General features: G+C 40.1%; 1 protein-coding gene across 1 annotated transcript in view; it reads right to left on the minus strand.

Moving 5' to 3' along the window:
- The window catches only part of atp10a (ATPase phospholipid transporting 10A), a 74,899-nt gene that overhangs the window by 42,937 nt on the left and 7,682 nt on the right, over window positions 1-24,280 (minus strand). Inside the window, exons 2-9 of the mRNA XM_074667758.1 lie at window positions 18,263-18,467; window positions 14,530-14,615; window positions 6,776-6,882; window positions 6,559-6,690; window positions 6,256-6,386; window positions 3,503-3,755; window positions 3,189-3,406; window positions 2,907-3,101 (exon numbers count right to left, since the gene is read on the minus strand). Of these exons, the coding sequence (XP_074523859.1) occupies window positions 2,907-3,101; window positions 3,189-3,406; window positions 3,503-3,755; window positions 6,256-6,386; window positions 6,559-6,690; window positions 6,776-6,882; window positions 14,530-14,615; window positions 18,263-18,467 (1,327 nt within the window). The remainder of the gene's footprint in view (window positions 1-2,906; window positions 3,102-3,188; window positions 3,407-3,502; window positions 3,756-6,255; window positions 6,387-6,558; window positions 6,691-6,775; window positions 6,883-14,529; window positions 14,616-18,262; window positions 18,468-24,280) is intronic.

The following is a 24,280-nucleotide window of genomic DNA, read 5'->3' on the forward strand; positions in this document are numbered from 1 at the left end:
CTGTAGTGCTTCTTAAATCTATCATGGAAATAATAAAGATTGTTTTATTTCAAAGCATGAAATGTCAAAAAATATTAAAGTTTCTAAAATTTTGACAGCTTCATGTTGCACTGCAGCTTTCTCAGCAAACCTCTGATGTCCCAACTCCCAAGACCCATCTCACCCCTGCCCACCAACCATCATTCAACAGGAAAGACTCCACACTGGGAGAAACTCTGGGAAAGGTTTAAGGATCAAGCCTCTGAAAAATTAAAGGAGAACATACGAGCACAGTAAAGGAGGGGGTATTCTTTCCACCCAAATTTTAAAGATGGATTAAAATTAATGCTGTGCTGGATCTTCTTCATGTGCAGATTTTCAAACCTCAAAATGTTCACATCTTGTAGAAATCCTTGAATCTGTAAACTGATCAAAACAGCCTGTTCTAAAAGCAGCACGAGGTGATAGAGAGACTTCCTGAAATGATGAGGTCATCACATAGAGATGTCACAACCAAGGTTATAATAGTTTTGGATTTGTCATTATAGTTTAGTTTAAGTTAATTTTGACATTTTATTTTCCATTACAGTTTAGTTTTAATTAGTTTTGGAGCGGGCATTCTAGTTTTTATTTAGTTTTGATTTTTGCAACAAGGCTTAGTTTTAGTTTAGTTTCAGTTTAGTTTAACTTAAGTTTTAGTTTTTAGTTTTTTATACCTTATTAACCAGGTGCAGGATTCAAAAAGGTCAGAGTAAATATTTTGTAATACTGTTTATTTTCAAGTCCAACATAGTGCTCACTGCTCAGTCAGTGCTGATACTGAACTGTTGGCTGCTGCCTTAAACACAAGAAAATAATATAAACTTAATATAAAATAATGTAAACATAAATTATATAGAAATAATGTAAACATAAACTAAATAAAAATAATATAAACATAAATTATATAAAACAACTAAGCTTTAATAATTATTAGAAACTTGGACTCTGTAGCAATAAAGTCAGACTCATGCAATTAAACTATTACAGATGCTCTGATTCATTGCTCCACTACGTTTCGTCGCAGCACAGCGCACAGCCAGTCAGTGCAGTAAACAAGCACATCCCAGTACGTGGCTGTGATGGTGCCGTACGGCACTAACAACTGCCTAAAACTGTCATAAAATTAGTTGGGAAAATGTGTTGGCTTAATTTAAATCAGATACAGTTTTAGTTTACTTAAGGTTTTTGTTTTCGTTTCTAGTTTTTATTTGTTTGAGTAAACTGCAATGTATTTTTAATTTTAGTTTTCGTTTTTAGCTTCATTTTAGTTAACTATTATAACCTTGCTCACAACTGGTTTATGACAGTGTGAAGACCAAGGTCTTCCTTCCCAGCTCTTCCTCTGACAGGCGTCCTGAGGGCTGTCCAATCAGAATGGAGAGGGCTTAAGAGACAGCAGCTGAAATGAAGAATTTCACACAGAGACTAAAACAGGGTTTTTCTTAAGCACCAGTGACAGAAAACAAGTGAATTTAAATGGTATGAATGATGTAAAGCCACCAGAGGGACGTGTAAAGACTGAAAAAGCACAGTACCACCTCTTTGAGGTTGTTGCTGTACCACTTGTACACACTTTAAGAATAACGCCAAGGAAATCTGATTCAAGTCAGGTTTGTGACCATTGTCATCTTATTCACTGATTTATTTTCAACACTGTTATTTTAGTGCTGCATATGAAGAACAGCTTCAGCTGGAAAGACTGTTTCTGTCACTTTCGCAGCTGTATTACTTAAGACCAGGATTAAACACAACTACACCTCTAAACCAACACCGAACATGAAGCAATGTCAGTATATCTGTTAGCAGCCATGAACTCTTAAAAAGCTGAATAATCAACCTTTCATTGATTTATTTTTAATTTTCTGGATGTTTTATGAGGACCTGAACTCCTAAAGACAACAGAGGCGCAGAAACAGCCAACACATTGACTGGAACCAGTAGAAACAGAGGAAGAACAGAAATCTATTTTTTCCTTTCACTCTTCAGGTTTCATCAGACTTTGTTACTCACAAGGTTTTCACATGTCCTTCCTAATGGCTGATCAAGTTGTTTGTGCTTAAAAACAGCTTAATAAAGAAGTTTTTCATCAGAATTCAGTGTGTTTTTACTGCTCTTCACCTAGGCTTCCCTCACAAATATCAAGGAAGAATTAAGGCCTCAAGGCGCAAGAGTTAAACCAAAAAATTCTCATGTCAACAGGTAATGAAGCTGACAACATGAAAATAATGTCACCACATGACTCAACTCGTAAATCACTCAGAGAGCGCAGACCTCTGCCAAGCATATTATGATTGTCACCAACACTTTAGTCCTACTTTAATGTTATACTCCCTTTCAGCAGACTGTCTGCTACAATTTGGTGTTAGTTGCAGGTTTGTACGATAATTTGTTTCCTGACAGTGTTGAAAATTATGATGACCCAGTACATATTTCATATTCTGGATCTTAGTATCCAGAATATTGTCAGGATCTGGATCGTACTTTAACATCTGTCAGAAATTATGGTGACCTTGTCTTGTATTGTTTTGCAAAGCATTCAGACCATTTATCTTGGAGTAATTTACACATATGGTGAAAACGGCCCTATCTCACAATGATAAAGAATCCTTTAAAAAAAGTTCTGGATCCAGACAGTGATCCAGATCACCTCCAAAATTTAACCACTTCTTCCTTACCCCATTTTGAACATTTCCTGAAAATCTCATCACGAGCCGTTTGTTTCTTTTTGAGTTATGTTGTTCACAAACAAACACAGGAGCTCCTTGGCGGAGCTAATAAAGAAACCTCAACCCTGCATGTCCTTTATTTCTTAAAGATAACTAAAATAAAACAGATATAAAACTGTAGAGGGTTTGAGTGCTTGGATTAATTCTGGGTGCTTTTACCTTCTGCCTGGGCTGGTTAGGAGAGGACACGACCACGGTGTTGCAGATGGTGAGGGCGATGAAGAAATCGATGATGTCAGCGAGGTCGGAGGGCAGCTGGGCCGTGGGCTGGCTGTGGAAACGCATGAATTCCATCTGACTGCTGCATTCATTGACCTTGTCTAGGAGCTGAGGGTCGGGGGTGATATCTTTCTCCTGCAGGACAGAGGATGGGTTGTCAGTGAGGGATCACGCAGCACAGAGCGCAGAGCGGAGGACAGCGTGAAGGTGAGAGGCACTGACCATGGGGCTGCTGAAGGCCGTGTGCTTGGACAGGATGCTGGCTCGCTTGGCCTCCGCCCTGCTCCCCGTTCTGCGGTGGGACTTCGTGCTCTGGGAGCGCAGCACCACCCGGGCGCTCTGATGACTCGCCACGCTGTCCCGCCTGGGCAGGGTGCCACCATGAGAGGTGCACTCCTCCTCCTCTGAGTCCATCTCCTGGTACATGGCAAGTCTCCGAGCTGGAAGACAAACACACGTCATGAGGAGTTACTTCATGAGGACATGATGCTGAATGTTTCTGTTAGGGTGTGTGTGTGTGTGCTGGCTTATGTCACCATTTGCATCATGGGAGTACTCCACCCCTGCCACAGTGCAGCGCCGAAACACCATCTTATTCTCCGTCAGTGTGCCCGTCTTGTCAGAGAAGATGTATTGCATCTGTCCGAGGTCCTCGGTGATATTAAGAGCTCTGCACTGCAGGTGAGAGTCAGTCTCCTCGTCGTACAGCTCCATGTCCTGATGGATGAAGTACACCTGGCAGATCTTCACGATCTCAATCGACACGAAGAGGGAGATGGGGATCAGCACCTGGAGGAAGGACAGACACTGTGTCAGAGCTGTCATTTTACAGAAGTCACTCTCAACCGAGGCCACTACTGCAGCTGCTCTGAGCTTTCCTGACAGACTGCAGATTATTTTAACAGGAGACTCAAGGAACTGAGCAACATCTGAGACATTTTGATACAACCAATGACTACATGATAAAACAAGAAAACTGAAATTTACAGAAGGGAGTAAGATCGCAGAAGTCAGACAAAGTCACTTTGCAGAGCTGAGTGATCAGTGTTTTCTCAGCAGACATCTTTCTTCTCAGAAACTTTTACATCCTGTTCATTTTGTATGTACTCAGTGTGTGAGATATTTCTGGACTATACAAAGATGTGGTTTAGTAGGTAGGGGCAGCGTCATATAAGCTCTAGCTTCCTCCTGTCCCTTCTCAAACATTGCAGGTATGTTTATTTTTTTTTGTCTTGGTTGTTGCTTTCATTGATATAAGAGACTGGATTATTAAAAACATTGTTGCTCTTTAGGCAACATATTGTGTACATATCTATTTTTATACTTTCCATTTGTGAATGTTTGAAATTAACAAAAAATCAAATCATATCTTTCATTGTCTCATGTTAAAGTCATGTTTTTTATAAGAAATTAATTTTTTCTTCATGTGTAGATTTATGCGCCTAACTGTTTTGAGTTCAGCATCGAAGATGGTTTATTGATTGAGGGTTTATTAATTCCTGAGACAGATTAATGATGAGAAAGCTTGTGTCAGGCAGACATACAGTCACAAACAGCTCAGATTTTGAGAAGTGTGAGCGGTGTCATTGCAGCTGGAGTCAGACCTGGAGCAGGTTGTGATAACAGTTCATTCAGTTTGTCTGTACATATTTCTGTTGAATTAAAAAAAGTGCCTTTTTTAACTCTTTATTCTGTCCCTCTGGTTACCCCGTAGGAACTTTATAAAATATGTTCTCTCTGGTATTTTACCCTTATTTCAGCCTCCTTCTGAAACACTTCATTTTAGCTGCCATATCTTTAAAGCTCCCAGCTCCACAAAGCCTGCTTCTCCAACGTGTCATGAACCAGTTTGGAGATCATTATGTGATGACCTCATCATCTCAGCAAGATCTTGTGAAGATCTTGTGCCGTTTTTGTTTCAACGTACCATTTTGATCAGTTTACAGACAGGTTCAAGGATTTTTATGTCATACAAATATACAGTGGCTTAAATATCTGTACACATTCAGTATGGACATCCGCCATCATTACTTTATATCCTTCTTTAGTTGAGGTTTTCTTTTCTTTCTCTGTTTTTTTGCAGCCAATGGTAGTTAACTGCTTTGATGACAGTAAATAATAGAGTTTTCTTTTCTTTCTTTCTTTTTTTATGTCCTTCTTTAAAGTACGGTCAAACATAATACCCCCTCTTTAAAAAATGAAGGACATGATGGTGGTGCGTTGGCTTCCATCATATTGCTGTGATTTGTAAAACTGTTGCTGTTTGGTCGCTGCTTTGCAAGCGGATATAGAAAAGACAACTCACTTCTTTGTAACTCAGCATGAAAAAAATCTGATGAGATAAAACATGGGGAGAAATGGAGCTATATAAATACAGATTGATGTCATGGAGTCTACTCTAAATCCCTTATCCATGATATGCAAAAACCCAAAGTTGCATTTGTACAACGTGTAAGTCAGTGTAATGTGTGCTACACCTCAACTTTCAACTCCTGCACTCTGAGTCAAACCTCCCAGCATTCCTTTGTTGTTTGTTTGAGAGTAAAAAATGCTAAATTCTTCTTTACAGTGCCAAGAAAAAAGGCTCTTCTGGTATATTTCTCAAGGCTAAATTTTAATTATTCAGGAAAACTTGAACAAGTGTTCAGGGTATGTGTGTTTGATTGTTTAGAAAATGTTGGACTCCAGGGTGAGACATTTCCTGGAAGCATTTATAGAAAGTAACTCTGCAGAGATGAGTCACAGCTTGGAGGAGAGCAGCGCAGCCTGCACCGTCTCTCTGTGCCCGGCGAGTCATGTTTGTTTGAAAGACTATCAGCAATGTCTGGCAATACTGGTGGGTCTCCAACCTCAAACATATACTGTTTGTACAGTGAATCCAAACTATCAGCTCTCCCCTTTGACTCCACATTTATTTCAAAGGCTCGGTGGGACCGGCTGCGACATCTGACACAGGACAGGGTGACATTTCCGCTGACATATCTGGCATGGCAGCAGAAAAAAACCTCCAACTAATCAATATCTGTCAGGTGGCACTTTTCCTTATTTTGATCCTGTATTATAAAGATTAGTTTGCAGTGCTGCCTTGCTGCGTCCTCAGATTCAGTGTTGGGATAAAGATCTAGAGGTCACACATCCTGGGGGGCTGAAATAACGACAACCAGTGTTTGATTTACAGCAGAGCTTGTGTTCAGTGGGACAAAACATTTCAGACTTAATGATGCCGCGTGTCTTGTGTATATCTCTTTCTGTGCCTGTGTTTCTTTAAGCTCCCTGCACCGTTTCGTACCTGAAAGACGATGATCATGGTGAGGAAGAGATAAATAGCGGACATGATAGGTGATAAGTCTGTCCCCTCTGGACTGAGGACGTCAAACACAGGCCTCTTATCTCCGTACTGAAACATCCACAGCCCATGACCTGGAACAGCAACAGCACAAGGTCATCTCATATAAACAGAGGAGGGATTAGATATAAATAAAAGCAGAGTAAACACAGGAAAAAGAAGCTTCTTTAAACATCAAATCCAGAGAAATAGAGAATTACTGCTGAGACTTCTGAATAAAAAGCATGAGTTTGAAGCAACACGCACCAACAGCAGCAAACAGGCACATGACCAGCAGGATGATGACACACCAGAACACATCTACATTCATCTGTCTCTCCAGTTTGCTGCGCTTGTAGCGCGGCCCGTTGTTGTTCAGCATGGCTTTGGTCTCATGACCTGCAAATGAGACACGTCAAAAGTCATGAAGGAAGCAGCTTTCAGAAGTGGGATGTGCTTTTTGACGGTTATTCAGGAGACTGACCTGCGTATATGACGATCCCCAAAGCCTCCTCGGTGTTGCGGATGGTGCAGCCTCTCAGCAGCAGGTTTTCTTTGTAAAGTGCATCTCGTCTGCCGTTTCGATGGATTCTGTGAAGACAAAAATATGACAAAAGCAAAATCCCATTAAAACACCTTTGATGATGAAAATATAGCGTTTCAAAAAAGACCCTTTAAAGCCAGTTTCATTGCTCCTGGATGTACTTAAAAAGTAATTCAGTAATCAATAAAAGTAGGGCTCAGGTTCAGAAGTGTGGGAACTCTGCTTTAAAAAAATGATGCTCAGAGGGAAACAGTCTCTGTCTGCAGCAAAGCACCAGAGACAACATCAGTTAATTCTGCTGAGCACCTCAATCAATCACGCTCCAGCGCAGGTCTTCCCTCAGCAGCCGCCCTTATCTCAGCACAAATTCCCTCTGAAATAGAAACCCTGCTGCCCCACGGAAACCCCCCGGGCTTACAGTCAATCAGACGAGTCGCTGCTCCATCACTGACCCTCAGATCTCACTTCAGACTCCTCCGTTTAGAGGCTTCAATGAAACGCTGAATTCATATCTTGGCTAGACCACCGACGCAGTTTAAACACTGTTCATGTTTATGTTGAGCAACTTTAACTGAGGGGAACAAGACTTCTGTGTCAGTCTTAATCCATTTATCAAACCAGAGAGAGCAAGCTGTAATATGATGGCAGTCACAGTCTCTGCTGGTTTGGGCCTGAGCATGCATGAGCAGTGGTTTTTTTTTCTTTTTTTTTTTTTTTAAATCGCATCTTTCTTTCTTTAGACATTTAGTCTTTGCTGTTAATATTTGCTTTGGGAAAAATACAAAAAGGTAGTCTGGGCAGTGATAAATCACCTTGTAAGAAAGCAATGCCAACATTTACAGGCATTAATGATAATTATACAGAAATAATGTCAAAATGTTTGTTCCTGTAGCTCATAAAGACAAGTGGTGCGACAGTTGGTCAAAAATAAATGCTATAATAATTTGCAGACTAATTTGATTGTCAGTAATTGTAAGGTTATAAAGTCATCTGATGTTTCTGGAACTGAGTCACTAAGGACTGAGGCGTTTCAGTTACGGCTAATGCAGCACCATCATGTCCTAAAACTGTTAAAGAGGGGGTGATCTGCTTCCATTACTTCAAACATGGATATAAAATGACAATGTTTGATATTCATAATAAACATGAGCAGATTTCTGAAACTGCTTCATATTCATATGTTGTAGAAATCTCTGAATCTCACTGTAAACTGACCAAACATCCAAAAATAAATAGAGATCTACACAAGACTTGCTGAAATGATGATGTCATCACCTAAGGATCCCCTCACTGGTCTATTGCTGCGTCCCCTTTGAACTCTGAGCTGGGAAGTCGGGAGTGGGAGTGACGTCATCTCCAAGTTCAGCGTTCCAGTTGCCAGGTAAGAAAACTTGCCTCAACAGCAGTATTTCTCTATATAAACATCCAATAATACTATATATACGGCTGATTTATTGCAACAAACACTAGACAGAAACTCTGACAATAATAGAATCTAAGAGGAGCTTAATTACCGGTTACCCCCAAACTCTGAATTTTGTACTGGGAAGCCACCCGCGTTTACATGAGGACGGCGTGAAAATGATCCGCGTTTATACGACTCCAGGAGGACAAGTCACTTCTCCTGTTCTTTCTTTTTCTGCCGTTTTGTTGTGCGAGACGGTCGGCAATCCAACCATGACGCGCATTACCGCCAACTACAGGACCGGAGTGGCTCAACTAGAAATGTGGCTGAGCGCAGCCTTCACCTGAAACTGCGAGTGCACATGCGGTAACGTCAGCGTTTCAACCAAACGCTCTGCTCTGTGTTTACACGAGGCTGGATGGAGGAGCGGATTCAGATCTCTCCACTCTGGGGAGCGTTTTCAAAAGTTTGTGTTTTCACTGAAAACGCAATGTGGTCTCATCTAAACGGAAGGCCAAAACGCAACGAAATGTTTGGGGAATTTACCATTTTCGGCGTCATGTAAACGGGGCCTCAGACTTCCAAGAACGAATGAATAGAGCATATGACCCCTTGGAGGATCAAGCCAAGGTATGCCCATTGCTCCACCCCCTAACAGGCCTCCAGAGAGCAGGCCAATCAGATGGAAGGGGGTCTGTGGGGCAGGGAGTCTTAAAGAGATAGTGGCTAAACCAAAGGGTTTCAGACAAATGTTGAAATAAGAGTTTTCTAGAAGACCAGTGAGAAAAAAATAATGATTTTTTTTAGCTGTTTATCATGTAAAGCCCCATGGCAACTCTGAGTCAGGTCCTGTTCAGACAACATGAATAAACCAGGGACAGTTAACAGTTAAACTTTTTTATTTTGCACTTCACTTTATTTTAAAAAGCTACCAAAATTCAGAGTTTTTAAATTTATTTTTTTAATTAATTAAAACCAAATCGTAAACTCAGAAAGAGTCTGTGTTTCATTTTGGACGTGATGGACTGTGCTGTCTTTGCTGTTAATTGAAACTTTTTATATGTATCAAAAGTACTGGTGGTACTGGTACTTGGTGTCAGTGAGTACTTAAAGGAGTACTCTTACTGTTATTGGTCTGAAAAAAAAAGTGGTAATGAACATCTTCAGTATTAAGCCTGAAATGAGGCACAATACCCTCTCTTTAATGTCTTTCTTCCTCAGTAACACCTGCATGACTTTTAAAGAAGCCTTTCTAAATCTGCGTTATGGAAGCTTCGAACTTCCCTTCAAACTCTTGCACATGGTAATACAACAATGAAGCTAAAATTTACAACAAATTCACCTGTCTGAAATCCTAACTAGTGATGTTAAACACAAGCATCAGATGTATTTTGAATTGAGATTTTTCAAAGCCAAGTTTTGGGCATTTTCACCTTCATTGGCTGGCGAGAGACAGTAGAGGCATGGAGTAGAGAAGGGAGAAGACGTGCAGCGTATGGCTTTGATCACAGACCTGTCTCTAGAAATCATCAAAAAAGTGATGACACCATAAATCATGAAGTGCAGAGCCCCGGCCTGATGCTGAAAACATTAAAAAAGTGACGACTTAGGGCCTGACAACAACACTTATGAAAGCCTGAAGTCAAACCAGGAGCTGCTGTGACGAGCGCTGTGGTCTCTGTGCTTAAACCATGAGGCCGACGGCGCCAGAATTATGATTTTTAATGGCATGTTTGATTTTGATCGACAACGCTGAATTCAAAAACTGACAGCTGAATAAGGATTGTGTGGTAATAGCTAATGTGTGATTCAGCTCATTATTTGATTAGTTGATTGTTTCCTCTGAGATACAAAATCTTTTTTCTAAAAGAGTCCTGGCCCAGACAGCATCATTCACACAAAAAACAAGAAAAACAACAGATGATAACAAATAACCAATCAGATGAATCAATATGAACCTGCAGCAGCGGCGGTCACATGTTCTCATAATGAAAACATCTCTGCAGCCCTCGTACAGGAGCATCAGTGTCAGCCTGAGTCTCACTCACAGCAGCTTTAATCAGCTCCACAACCTTCAGCCGTGTTATCAGAAACACGTAACCGTCAGCATGTTTACCAACATGACTGCTCATCCTTTGGCCTCTGACAGCAGGCCGACCAACACGTCACCGTTATAGATTAATGACACCGTCCCTGAGCTGCGAGCGGACACAGTTCATACAGCTTGTACCGGTTCGCAGCTCGCTCTGTTCAAGAAGCTGATAACACTCTGAGACGTAGAGTGCTTTCTCCAGCTTTCTTTCTTTCTCCAGAGGTGGAGAGATAAGACCTGGTGCTGTTGGCCGTAATGTAATAAAACATTGCTGGGACAACTATCCTCCCTGTCATCGGCTCGGCCGCTAAGCTCCTCTGTAGCCTGGCAACTGAATACCTGCAGCATCTGGTCTGCTTCTGTGCAAAGAATAACTGTCATAATCATGTGAGCGCTGGTCACTCAGACCGCTGTCCCCGTCCGTGTTTCATCACGATTCATCCGACATGCCTGAACGAGGGCACAGAGAGAAAAGATCAGTAAAGAATAGGAACAGACAAAAGTCAAGGTCTATAAGATCCTGAGCGTCGCATTGAGCAGACATTCATACATCTCTGTAAGAACGACAGGACGCAGCCCTGAACTGAAGCTACAAGACACCACATCAGAAACACAAGCAGGACGGACATTAAGATGTCGAAATAACAATAAACATATAACAAATAAGTAAAACAGCACACCAACTAAAAGGAAGGCCATACAGCTCATGACAGTCCTCTTTAAAAAATTAGGCCTTATCAGAGAGAAAGAAAGTCACCTCATCTTACTTCGGGGTTATTGATTTGGATGATCTCTTTTTTTTCCACAGGAATTTTTCTGTTATATACACCAAAAATATACTTAAGAAAAAAAAATGTGGAGATCAGGATTGATTTTGCGGAGCGTCTATATCACGCTGGTATCACACACATTTAACGTTATGACATTTGTTTATCTAAGTGAATCAAGATCATAATAACAATAATTAGAAGGACTTAAATATGATTCCCGACATAGTGTGCTATAGATAAAAGTAAAGACGACGGAAAGATGTTGAAGAGATAAGAAGGGAGTAGAGGTCAAGTGTTGGCTTTTTGAAAAGGAAAGTTTTTAAAGAGTCAAATGAGCAAAGAGCAACACCTGGTTCGTGAAAATGAGGCATCAAAAAGCATATTTACGGCCTGGTTCAAAAAACAGCTTGGGTCTTGAACACTGATTTCACTATCGGCACACACTGTACAGTGAGTCAATTTTTTTCTGACTCCAGGGTTTAGAAGTTATTAAGATTGTTTGATTGTCCAATCAGAGACACAGCTCGGGTCACGTGACTGGCAGGCACCCTGTAGCTGTTTAAAACTTAGAGCTGGCATCATAGCAAATTTGGCTGCGTCCACGGATTGGCTTCATTTTATGGTTTTAGAGAAACACAGGTGACGTTGCAGAGGCAACGTCCATGTTGTATACAGTCTATGGAAATGGAGTAATTTAGGATGTCATGATGAGGATAAAATGTGATGTCTGTCAACACTTTTAAATCCAGAGGTAACATGGCCCTCTTTGATATTTTGTAACCCAGCAACCCTGGTACCATCTGGGGCTGAACGATTATTGGAAAAGAATTTAATTGTGATTTTATTTTTATTTTATTTTTTTGGACCAATATTGCAATTGGGATTTATTGGGGGGGACGTTTATCTTCTGCATTATTCACTAATCACAAGCAATAAATCATTGTATAGTCTGACCAACAAGACAAAGGATACTGTCATCATATTAACAGGTCTTTCCTGTAGGCCAGGCCCATATGTAATGATGAAATAAGATAAACTAATGCATAAATTGATATGGATAACATATCTTTATTTAACTACTACAATCACAGTAGATTATTGGCTGATTGATTTAACTTCAGGTTTTGTAGACATGTAAGATTTTTGCCAGAAAAACTAGCATATTGACTTTTGCTGGTTTTACAAGGTAGAACGAGTACAAGTGACTTTATCCCCTCCAGGTCTGAGTACATGAAGATTTTTTTTTAATTGCAGCCTTTGCATATTGAAAATTGCATTCTATTAAAATGCAATGTCAGTTTCAATCTGATTGATTGTTCAGCCCTAGTACCATCCCAAAATCCTGAGTTATGATTGGCTGTTTGCCTCACTAAAGGCGGGATTTAAGATGCACGCAAACAATTGAACTGTGTCTCAGTCAAGCAGCTACAAGCCATGAATACAATGCTGAAGTGCTAAAGTCTGCAGTTCGTTGAGCGTCCACTTCAAGCTGGCTCCGAAAGCAATGGAAACCACACACACTGAGCCAACAAAAGATGATTTTTACAGAAAGAAAAATAAACATGTTTACAGCTTGGGCCAAAAAAAGACCTTCAGTCTCAGTAGCTTATTTCTCTATCAGGACACACTTTTCTGGGTGAAACGCTTTCCAGAAGATGTGAAGATCATGTCTTCAGAGGCACAGCTCAGCTGATTGACAGGTTTGGTGCCCTACAGCTGTTAGTGCGGAGACTTGAAGCCCGTCTTCTGACTTCATTATTTCCAATATGGCCTCCACTGAAAATCAGGCTTCAAACCTCTGTTTGAGAAACAGATGGGTGACGTCATGGAGACTACATCTATTCATCATACAGTCCATGCAACATGGTGGTCGTAGCTGTAATCTAATCATATGTAATGGAAAATGAATGAACTCAAGGTTTTTAACACATATGAAATAAAAAAGGAGGCTTAAACATGTCCAAGTCTGTTAACACTTACTGTACAGTTTTAACCATTTGTCACAAAAACAAACAAACACTCCCTTTGTATGAGTAAAACTGTGTTGTTTCAGTGTTCGTCCTTTTATCTCTGTTAACGCTGGTTAACTTCTACATTTTATCGCATACAGTATCTTAGACATGAGACTCTGTCATTTCTGATTTAATTTTGGAAGCTTAACCAGGGACAGGGGTTGAAAGTTGGCCACGGCTAGACGCTTGTATTTTTACTTTATGGAGGAATGCATCATACATTTATCCCTGTAAGTAAACAAGTAAGTAAATAGACAAAGACGATGCGACAGGATGGATGCTTATTAATCACAGAGATATCACATCAGTTGAGGAATAAGTGATTCAAATTGTCATCATGTCTCTTCCCTCTGAAACTGTAAAACAAACTTTTGCACCAGTTTAAACCAATCAAACTGTGAAGGACCAGTACTGGCAGAAAACACAGCCATGCATCTCTGGGAACATTCACCAATTTCCCGCTCATGTGATTACACAGAGGGGGTGAAAACATGCCGTGTTGTGGTTTAACACCTCTGTTTATGTGCTGAACTATTTCAGGCTGGCTGCAGCGGCTTCCTGGAGGCTGACAGCTCACATAGATTACAACCTAGATTACGACACAGACGTGGCAAAGCAGCAACAGTTTTCCACTGAGTTTAAAAAATGTGTTAATCACTTCAGAGAGTGGAGCATGACAGGCATGAAGCAAGTATTTTTTCATCTTTCTGTATGAAAGCTCATAGAAAGGAGATCCTACAAATCTCAGCCCTCCATCCTGACCTCTATTTGGCAGTTGTGACTTTCTGTTGTAGATTTTTAGACGCATCCGTTTGAGCAACAAGGGACCGATGTTACTAATAAAGGACAGTGACAGAGAGTTACATCAGGATGAGTCATTCTGTGAGACTCAGGCAAGCTTCCCTTCTTTTCTCATCGCCTTAAAAAAACACATCTAGTCCCCTCCAACATGCTGCAGACAGACAAAAGGAAGTAAGGTGAAACACAGGAACCCAGCCTGACAATGAGGAGACTCTTGTTGTTGCTGAAATAAACTAAAACCCTCTGTGAGCTGCAGCACCAGGCTACACCGAGCAGCTGCAGTTTATTCCAGTCATGAGAAAACAAAATGGGAAAACCCTGAAACCACATCCCAAGAAAGCAAAATCGTAATCTTGACTTGGAAAAACTGTTTAAGTCATAATGATAAGTTAGAAACTCCTGGCTTCTAAACAAGCCACAGTTTCACATTATTTCCATTTTGGAGCTCAACACAACTAAAAATGTAGTTTGGTTAGTTTACAGTGAAATGAAAATGAAACCTGAAACTCGCCACGTGAGTTGACACAGAAGAAGCCGAGCATCGTGTGATTGAGGGAGTTTGTTTTTAAAGTTACAGGCACGTTGACAGACTGAGAAGAGAAAGGAGTACTCACATGTAGCCTCTGAATCTGTTCAGGTCGTTGTTTGGCTTCTCACATTCAATGATGCTGTTGTACTTCAAAGGGTCAAAATCACAATCCTGCAAACAGGACCACAAACAGCAGATTATTACACAGCAAAGGATGACAGAGTAACTGAGTATAGGAGATTATCTTCACATTCACAGTCAATTTCTCTTTAAGGTGTGTTTTTAATTTTACCCCCATCAACAAAAACAGAGGAGCTCAATATTAGAAACAACAGGAAAAGCACTCAGAGAGCACAGCTACAATTTGGTGTTAGTTGCAGGTTTGTATGATAATGTGTTACCTGACAGTGTTGAAAATTATGATGACCCAGTTCATATTTCATATTCCAGATCTTAATATCCAGCATATTGTCAGGATCTGGATCGTACTTTAACATCTGTCAAAAATTATGGTGACCTTGTCTTGTATTGTTTTGCAAAGCAATCTGACCATTTATGGTGGAGTTATATACACATATGGTGAAAACGGCCCTATCTTACAATGATAAAGAATCCTTTAAAAAAACTCCTGGATCCAGACGGTGATCCAGATCACCTCCAAAATTTAATCACCTTTTCCTTACCCCATTTTGAACATTTCCTGAAAATTTCATCAAGATCTGTTTGTTACTTTTTGAGTTATGTCGTTCACAGAAAAACAAACAGACAACTCTCACAAAAGACATAACCTCTTTGGCGGAGGTAAAGGACTCAAATACAGAATTATTAAATGATCATGTACTGGATGAATACTTTTCTGATGAAGTTTTAAAAAATCAGAAAAATCAAAATAAGCTTTATGAAATTAGATTTATTTTATTGCTTAATTGCTTGATTTGATAAACAGGCTCATTCAGGTCGAGAATAGAATAGAATAGAATAGAACTTTATTTGTCATTGCAACAAGAACAACTAAATTGGTCTAATGCAGTTAAACTGCAGTTATCACATTATTGTCTGATTCTAAAAATAATTACTAAGGTCATTTGGGGAATTTGAGGAAATTTTTTTATGTTCCAGTGTTGTTGTGTTTCCAGGAGGAAAGAGGAAGGAGGCAGGCAAACTTCAGCTACCTGAATGTGCAGTTCTTGAGGAGTGGTCAAACATTTCACCCCCAGCGTAATGACCTTGGGTGCACTTATAAGAGGTAAGTATTCTCTGTATCTAAGATCAATGAAACAGTCAGCACTCAATCAACTGATCAAATCATCTTAAGGCTCTGCCAATTTCATCTCTTTCAGCACACCACAGACAGACAGCCACTCCTCCTCCTCCTCCTGCTGCTGCTGCTGCCATAATAAAAACAGCAAAAATAGTTCATTTCACTTCAGCACATCCCCAAGCTTCTCAGTGGATGAGTCGAAAGGAAGATGCACTTTATGTCAAAGAAAATTAAAACATCATCAAAGCTCATCAAGCTCACACCTACAAGCTAAGCATTCAGGTGCAGCTGATCAGAGTGATACTGGCAACCCCAACAGAAGCCAGAGAGCGCTCTGATGGAGCGAGCAAACCACCACAGACCTGTGGATGAGACAACTCCAGAGACGCTAACATCAGTTGCTAAATGAGCAGCAACTGACTGCAGGACAGTCTCAGGCTGGCATGTTGTGGTGCTTTCATCACGATGGTTTTATGCATCAGGAGCTGCATGAAACTAGAGAAAGCAACCAGGCTAGAACTGTTGAAAAGTGCAGATATTGACGTAGTCAGCAGGGGTCCCTGGACGAATGTAAAGTCATCTTGAAAAACCCAGACACAAAATGAGTGGACACTTTATGCATTTAATCCTATATATATTAGGGCTGAACAATTTTGGAAAATAATCCAATTGCGATATTTTGGACCAATTTTGCGATTGCGATTTAGCATGCGATTTAGTTTGGGAGGGACATTTATCTTCTGCATTATTCACTATACAGAAGCACTAAGTCATTCCATAGCACGACCAACATGACAAATGATACTGTCAACATATAAACATGTCTTTCCTGCAATTTTTGATTGGAAAAGAAAAAGGAACACTGTGAAATTCTGCTGACCACCAGTTGTCAGTAAGAGTAACAAACTATATAGAACAAAGCGAACAAGGGGTATGAAGGAAAAAGATTGGGGCCACTGGAAAAAAAAAAAAAAAACTGGCTTCTGACTTAAATCTAAGAATTCTTACTTTTTTCTTGTAAAAAAACAGTTATAAAAAAATTGGATGTATTTTTTTTTTCAGTGGCCCTTATCCTCTTCTGTAGGGTATGGCTCTGCCAGCCACAGTCATTCTATTGTGGATGTCTGTACAAGTTACTGTATTTTCTCCAGGTCTGTGAACATGAAACTCTTTTTTTTAATTGCAGTCTTTGCGAATTAAAAATTTGCTTTACATCTGTTCAGCCCTAATAGATATCTTAATCTGTAACAGCATTATTGAAAAGTATTATGTCAATTCTGCTCCTGACTGAAGCACATTAAAGCTGTGTTCTTACTTAAAGCCATGGTTGCAAACCACACTGGTGTGGCAGTGCACAGTTTACCTCAGTAATAAGTCGAAGAGTTAAGAACAAAAAGTAAATCTCATCACATTCATTTGATTTCCAGTTCAAGACTCCTCTAAATATAGTTTTCCATTACAGTGACTTAAAAACTGTAATAAAATGCAAAATTTTAAAAGTACAATTAAAATGTGATTAACTGCAGTGAAGTATTTGAATTCAGCAGTTAATTTTGATAATAAAACAATCATGATTAGAGAGCCTTGATTTTATCGGACAACTGAACCCCAAATACAGCCAAAAGAACAGACTTTTAAACAGCTCTACTTGTGTAAAAGTCTCTTCATGCTTTAGCACCAAAGTACATCTCTGACATGTTGGAGCCATATCATCTTCTGAGGGGTCTCTTGCTAGTGCCTAGAGCAGGGGTCACCAACCTTTTTGAAACCAAAGGCTGTCTCACAGGAAATGAGGGGCATGAAGGGCTACTTATCTGATGAAAACTTTCAAGACAAAATTGCACAGATCACTTTTTCATAACATTAATCATGGTAGAAGTGGTAATACTATGTGACGAGCCTGCTCACAGGCCAATGTTAATTATTTCACAATTATTATTGATAATTTAAACAACAAAGATGGTAGTAAGGAGCTCTATTGTGACCAGTGCTGTTTTTTGGAACTTGCCTCGCTGGCACATGAAGTGGATGTTGCGGGCACCTCGTTGGTGACCCCTGGCCTAGAGACAGTACTAAACAGGGTGAGGCAAAAAGTCTTCCAGGAGACGTGAGAACGCCCTCAACTCTGATGATGTTCAAATCCCAGCTTAAAATAGCTCTACTTAGCTTTAAATATGACAACTGAAAGTAGGATTTCTGCATTCTTCACTTTAATTTAGTTCAATTAATGATTTTTTTTGCTTTATGGAATTGTTTTATTTTGCCTTCTTGTGGCTTTATATAGGTGTAATTCTTTGAATTGCCTTGTGTACGTTTTACATGTTACACTCTACAAATAAACTTGACATTCTTATTCTGTTAAGAAAAATGTAGGCGTTAGTTTATCATGGGGTTTATAAAGACAGTGTGCTGTTCAAGGCAAAAAAGAAAGACTTTTTGAGTGTTTGTTAAATGAATCTGGTAACATTTCTCCTTAGAACAGATGTGTACTGACACACTGAACCCAACAGGTATGATAATGACCATCTAATAACTCTGACAGGAGAAGACGTCTCACCAGGTCAAAGAAGCTGCGGACGACCTGCCTCTGCTTGAGGTTGGTCTCTCCGTCCAGTGTGGCGGTCTCGATGTGGCACAGGCGGTCCGGGTCACTGGTACTCAGCAGCAGAACGTCGGCGGGGAGGATCTCGTTACATCGCAGCCTGATGAAATCTCCCACCCGCACCTCCTTCCAGTACTTCTCCACATAACGCCTCTCCGCCCTGCCAGAACAACGAGAGTCGAACAGCTGCTGTGAGCCATTGTTTTCAATAATTGTGGGTTCTATAAAGAGAAACCTCAGCAGCACTTCCATAAATCTGGACGGGGCAGTCAGTGTGTTACTGTATATATGGAAGTGGGCAGACAGCAGACATTGCCAGAGGAGTGCTAAAGATGGAGCAACCGAGTTTCACATTCTGCAAGCCAGAGATTTTCCTCTCAGAGAGAAGCTCCATACGTCCAGATAAGAGCTTTATTAAGTCTAAATGAGGCTTCAGAGGAACACAGAACATGTTCGCTGGATTAAACACACACTGATAGCATGTTAGCTGAGAGTCAAGCCTTAACACAGTGAGACTTTAAAAACTGACGCCAAATCAGAGAGAACATAACTCACAGATTAAGGATTCAGATGCTGATTAAGTCGACTTTTGAGCTCTGCGAAGGTCTGTAATGGTCTGTAAATGAAAAAGGCGCTGATATTTGAAAAAAACCCTCTGATCTCTTGATTATGGATGTTCATAGTGACTAATTTCAAAGTCAATGAAACTACTTTAAATTCTGACTTGTGGACTGCTGTGAAGGTGAGGAAAGTCTCTGAAAACAGTCAAACTCAATAAAAACTTGCAAAATGATCCTTGTATTCTTCAATAACAAAAGGCTTAGCTATTTAAAGTTGTTGAAATGTTCAGCTCGTATGACAAGCATCACAATTGTGTAGCACACACCTGGAATAATACAGAAATGATACAAAGTTTTATTATGGATTAAACATGTTGAATCTGTGCTCAGGGTCTGGATTTTCAGCCTGGTTAGTGACCTGATTTCCATTTGTAGTTCAAGTATTTTTGATCAATCAAGTATCAGCAGGCTTTGGTGTACACAGGAACATTTGGTCAGTATGGAGAGCAAAAACAGGTCTTTGTGACTTTGGGAAAAATACCTGCTGAACGCTGTTATAAAAATCAATCTGAGGTTAAATTTCCAGACTTCAAATCCTTTTGAGAAGCTTCTTTTTCTTCTATTCCAAAGGACAGAGTGACAAAGTTAACAATTTTATTTACTAAATATCTTTATAGTGATGTTATTTTAGAAAGCCCTGTAAATTTTATGTAAATAAAGAGAAAATTAGTTTTTTTTATGTTTATAGAAACCAAAAATATATCTGCTGCATGGCTTGTGTTTGCATTTGCGTGCAACTGCCTCATGAAAATATCTTTGAAAACACTTGTAAAAAAAAAAGAAAAAAAAAAAAAAGAAAGAGCGACATATATTACCCAGCTGTTCAGTTTATTACGTTATGAACAAAAATCACTCACTGACTGACAGAGGAAGAGAGAGATTGGGAGGTGTTGTTTAGTACGTTCAGTGAATGACTGACTGAACATGAACGCGTGAGACTGCGAGTCACCAGCCTCAGTTACACATATACTGATTGAAACACAAGTGTGTTAAGACCATCATCACTGGATGTTACAACAGTCAGCCAAGTGAATTTAAGTTGTCAATATAAGCTGTGTGCAACTGCAGTTATGAAAAGCACATATACTTTTGCAACACCTCAGTGTTAAAAAACGATTTAATTGTTCCTCCTCAATTTTGGAGATAGGGAAATGTAAAGCTGGGTGTGTGGGACACAGGACTCTTGACCAACTCTGACTGTTTGGTTCAGTCTGTTCTAGAAATAGAAATGCGAGATGGGAGAGAGAAGAGAGTGCAACTGAAGTTGAGAAATGAACAACTCTTTTCAGCTACTGATTCAATTTGGTTCCTTCATCCAGATGATTTGATGGTTTTGAACAAATCATCACAAACGACACATCACTAATTCAGGTCAAATTAGTTCTTGAAGACGGGGACAGCTGTTGCAACACTGGGGACAAGTGGCAGCTAAAGGCCCATTTATGACCAATTTAAGCTCAACGTTACGAGCCTTCTGTTCGTGCTCTGCATTCATTTTGTCCATATTTCAGTATGTTCCCATGAAGCTTACGGATACGGACCAAACGGAGCAGTACCACCGGAAACTGTGGGGGCAGTGTTGCTCCTACTGCCCGATACAAGGCTTTAGTGAGACACAAAGAAGAAATAACAATGGCAGAACTATCACGGTGTATTTAACTGCCTCACCAACCACTACCTGCTACAACGCTGCCTCCATTTTTGTGTTTTATGCAAGTGGAACATTATTAAATCCTCGATCATAGTCACCGTGTTTATTTTTGAGTTTTGTCGTCATAAACATGACCCTGGGCTGAACCGCCCCCTGGTGGATGTATTGATTAACTGTAGTGCCAACGCAAAGGACGTAGGGAAGTATGTGGGCAGTGACGGTAACATCGTTTGAAACAGACCAATACATTTCAGTATGTAAAGGGACAATAAATGGGCCTTAAATTAGCGTACATGTAGTCAACAGTAAGTTTACATCAAGCCTAACAGTGATGTCTGCAGCTGTACTGAGACCATCTAATGATGTATGACATGATTCTGAGGGATGTTATGGGCCAAAAATGATGGCCTTGGGTTGTTAACGCTGCATGTAGGAAAATCTTGATGGAAAGATTGTATCTCCAAAAGAAGAAATGAATTACGGTAATAACATGACACGTGGATGAGGTATGGGTCCTTGGCACGGCAGAGTTTGTGAGCCTCTGGACTCAATAAAAGTCACCTTTGTAAATAATGAAACATACCTGCTGATAGAATCACTGATAGACAAACATTATTCCACAACTGTAAACAAACTATCTCCCGTCGATAAAACAACAGTTTCCTTGCTTGGAGGAATTCCCAGCCGGTTTTTCTGTTTTTAATCAACAGCCTGATTCTCCTAACTGTAGTTAAGCTTATGTTAAGATAATCTACATGATGTCACTCCTCCAAACATAACTCACTCCAACATTAATGTGCAAAACCGCTCACTAATAGGAAGCAGGCTTCATTTCTGAACAATGTGATTTTCCTGGTAACAGCGGTATTAAATAATGCATATCCCCGAGCTACCAACAACAGTGGAGAAGTGAAAGGGAGAAACACAGTTATTTATTCATAACAGCCCCCCTGGCATCAATGACTCACATCCAACTATACAAAAAATTTCCTTGACTGTTTTTTTTTTCTTTTTTTTTTCTGAAGTGCACGTGGTGTCCACATGAAAATCAGACTTTTTCTGCACACATCAAACTCCAGACTGGACAGACACAGGGAGAGGAATTCAAGACGACATGGCAAACTGAAAACTGATGTTTCAAGCTTTTTTTTTCTATTGCCTGTTGTTTTCCATCGCCTGGGAGTGAATCAAAGCCTGAAGATGAAGAAAAGACTTTCAGAATAAAAGCATGTGATTGTTCAATAAATGACTCAGATTTGAGTTCTGCAGAAAATGCAAAGTCTGAGAAGTTCACACAGATCAGCCAGAAAAACTGAAACCTGCTTAAGAAAAACAGCTGTTCAGTCAGTAATTAGAGAGCAGGTTGGCTGATTCATTTATACATGAATAAATGAAGCTGAAATCACATCACTTTTCTTTTGTTCAGTTGTATTTGATAAGATAAATCTACTAAATTATAACAAATGAGAAAGAAGTCACGTATCATTCCATTATTTAAGGCACATTACACCAAATAAACATCCTCATCTTAGCCAGCAACACGTTCCACATGGATTATTATTAATTCATGAAATAGAAAAATGCATCGCTATAGATTACACTACTTTATTCTGTAAATTAAATCAGTATTTATATATAACACCAGCAGGTTACTGCTTCAGGTTGCAAAAAGGTGTCATCATGTCAAAAAAAAGATGGCCTCCTAATTTTCGACTGATCAACCCGATACAGTATCCTTTTTTGTTTTGTTTTGTTTCAGTCTTATCCGTTTTGGGATTGGATTAATCATGTTTCCCAGTCTCTATTTTTGGGGTCACAAGTCAAAAAAGTTTGTTAACCTCTGGACTGGCAGTAAGGTCACACGCCCCAGGAGGTCAGCCCCGGCTTTGAGTCCAGCCAGCAGCCCTTTTTTCCTCATGTCATTCCCCGCTCTCACACTATTACCAGCTCTATAAACTGTCCTGTCCTTCCAAATACAGGCGTATGTAGAAGAAAAAAAATTAAAAAGAAAAAATGGTGCTGATGGTGATTGAGGAAATTCAGAATAACAGGTTGTATCTGAGTTTCACTGAAAGACGGGAGCCTGCTCATCAGTGGCCGCTGCTGGTCAGTCATGGAGGGGCAGCTCATTATTTTCCCGCCTACATCATAAATTTGTTTATTCATCTAAACGTAAATTCTACCCTCCGTGCCAGCTTGCTAGCAGCTGGAGCTGCTACGTGAGACTACGACAGACTGTAAGTGTGAGTGACAGGGGGAGAAGCTCCACAGCTGTCGCTGTAGCTGCTTATTGGTGAAAAGAGAGAGAATCTTTAAACACAACGCTCGTTGTTTTTAATAAAACTAAACTCACTGGGGATCGATAAAGCCTCCGATCAGTCCAGAACAAGTAAATGTAGAACTCAGAAGATGCTCTGGTGGAGAGTTATACTTCAAGATCTCTGACTGGCTCATTTCACTGTCAATCAAAAAGGGATTCCGCCTCAGACAGATCATCCAATCATCATGCAGAAGCCCAGCGTCCAGGCCAGCCCACTGCCTCATAGACCCCCAGAGACGCCGAGCGTCCGATGGGCGGGACAAAGCCCAGCGTTTATCCAATGACCGTCCAGTTTCCACAGTGGAACAACCCACTCTACGCTTTCCACTGAAGTCAGAAGACGCTGAGCGTCCGACTGTGTTAAAGCGCTGAGACGCCGTGGGGATGAATGAGAAGGAGGTGGAGCCAGTTACCTGTGATAGGAGCTGATTCTGAACAAAAGATGAAGGAATTCTAGCGCATATTTTGTCAATGAAATGTACACACAGCAGTACATATCACCACTTTTTGGGGACATTTTAGGGAAAGTTGAGCTTCCCTTGCAGTCTTAGAGCAATCGCACCATCTATCGAGTGACTGGAGGCAAAATGGCTGAGGCTGCCTGCAGTGTCTGCAAACATTTTTTTTAATAAGCCTCATGAGTGCAGACATCGGCTGATGTGGATTACTTCACTCGTGTAATAAATCATCACGATTAATTGGTCTATTTCTGGTCAGTTATGAAACAGAAATGACATCTCTCAGCTCCAAATGGTGCGTCTTGTATTTTTTCATTACCCCCCTGACTATTCTGCAATACATTTTCAGATCTTTTAATTCTTCTCTCAATATTTTTTCATCAGCTTGAGAGTTGAGTCTTTTCTGTTTCTGTTTTATTTATATGCATTTTAACAGCGACCACAGTGTGAAGAGCTGTGGGTGATGGTGGCAGCCACAGTGAAGCCTGTTCTTGATGAAGCTTTTAGTGATACAACACCATGTTTCAGTTAAAACACCCAGAAACAATAAAGAAAATGGTAGTTGACAATGTCTATGGATGCTAAGCACTCTTAAATTGTGTTAAAACTTTTTGAATGAAATGTTTATTTTTTTTTAAATTTCACATAAAAATTCAATACAAGTACCCATGTAACTTTTTGGTGACCCCCTCCCAGGTCAGGGCTTAGAAATCCTATATTGGCTCTCCCTGTTCGAGTAAAGATCTGTTTTTTTTTCTTAGAATACAAATGCAGTTTTAACAAAACACCAGTGGCCGTAAAAGAAAAAAAAACAACTGGAGTTTCCCACCATCTAAACACAAACAGGAAACGATTCTGCAAATGAATCATCAATGGCAGCTCAAACTATATACAGACAGGCAGTTAGTGTTCACCGGCAGGTCT

This window comes from Halichoeres trimaculatus, unplaced genomic scaffold (genome assembly GCF_033239565.1).
Source record: "Halichoeres trimaculatus isolate MK-OKI-2021-1 unplaced genomic scaffold, fHalTri1.1 fHalTri1_scaffold_4, whole genome shotgun sequence".
Lineage (NCBI taxonomy): Eukaryota > Metazoa > Chordata > Actinopteri > Labriformes > Labridae > Halichoeres > Halichoeres trimaculatus.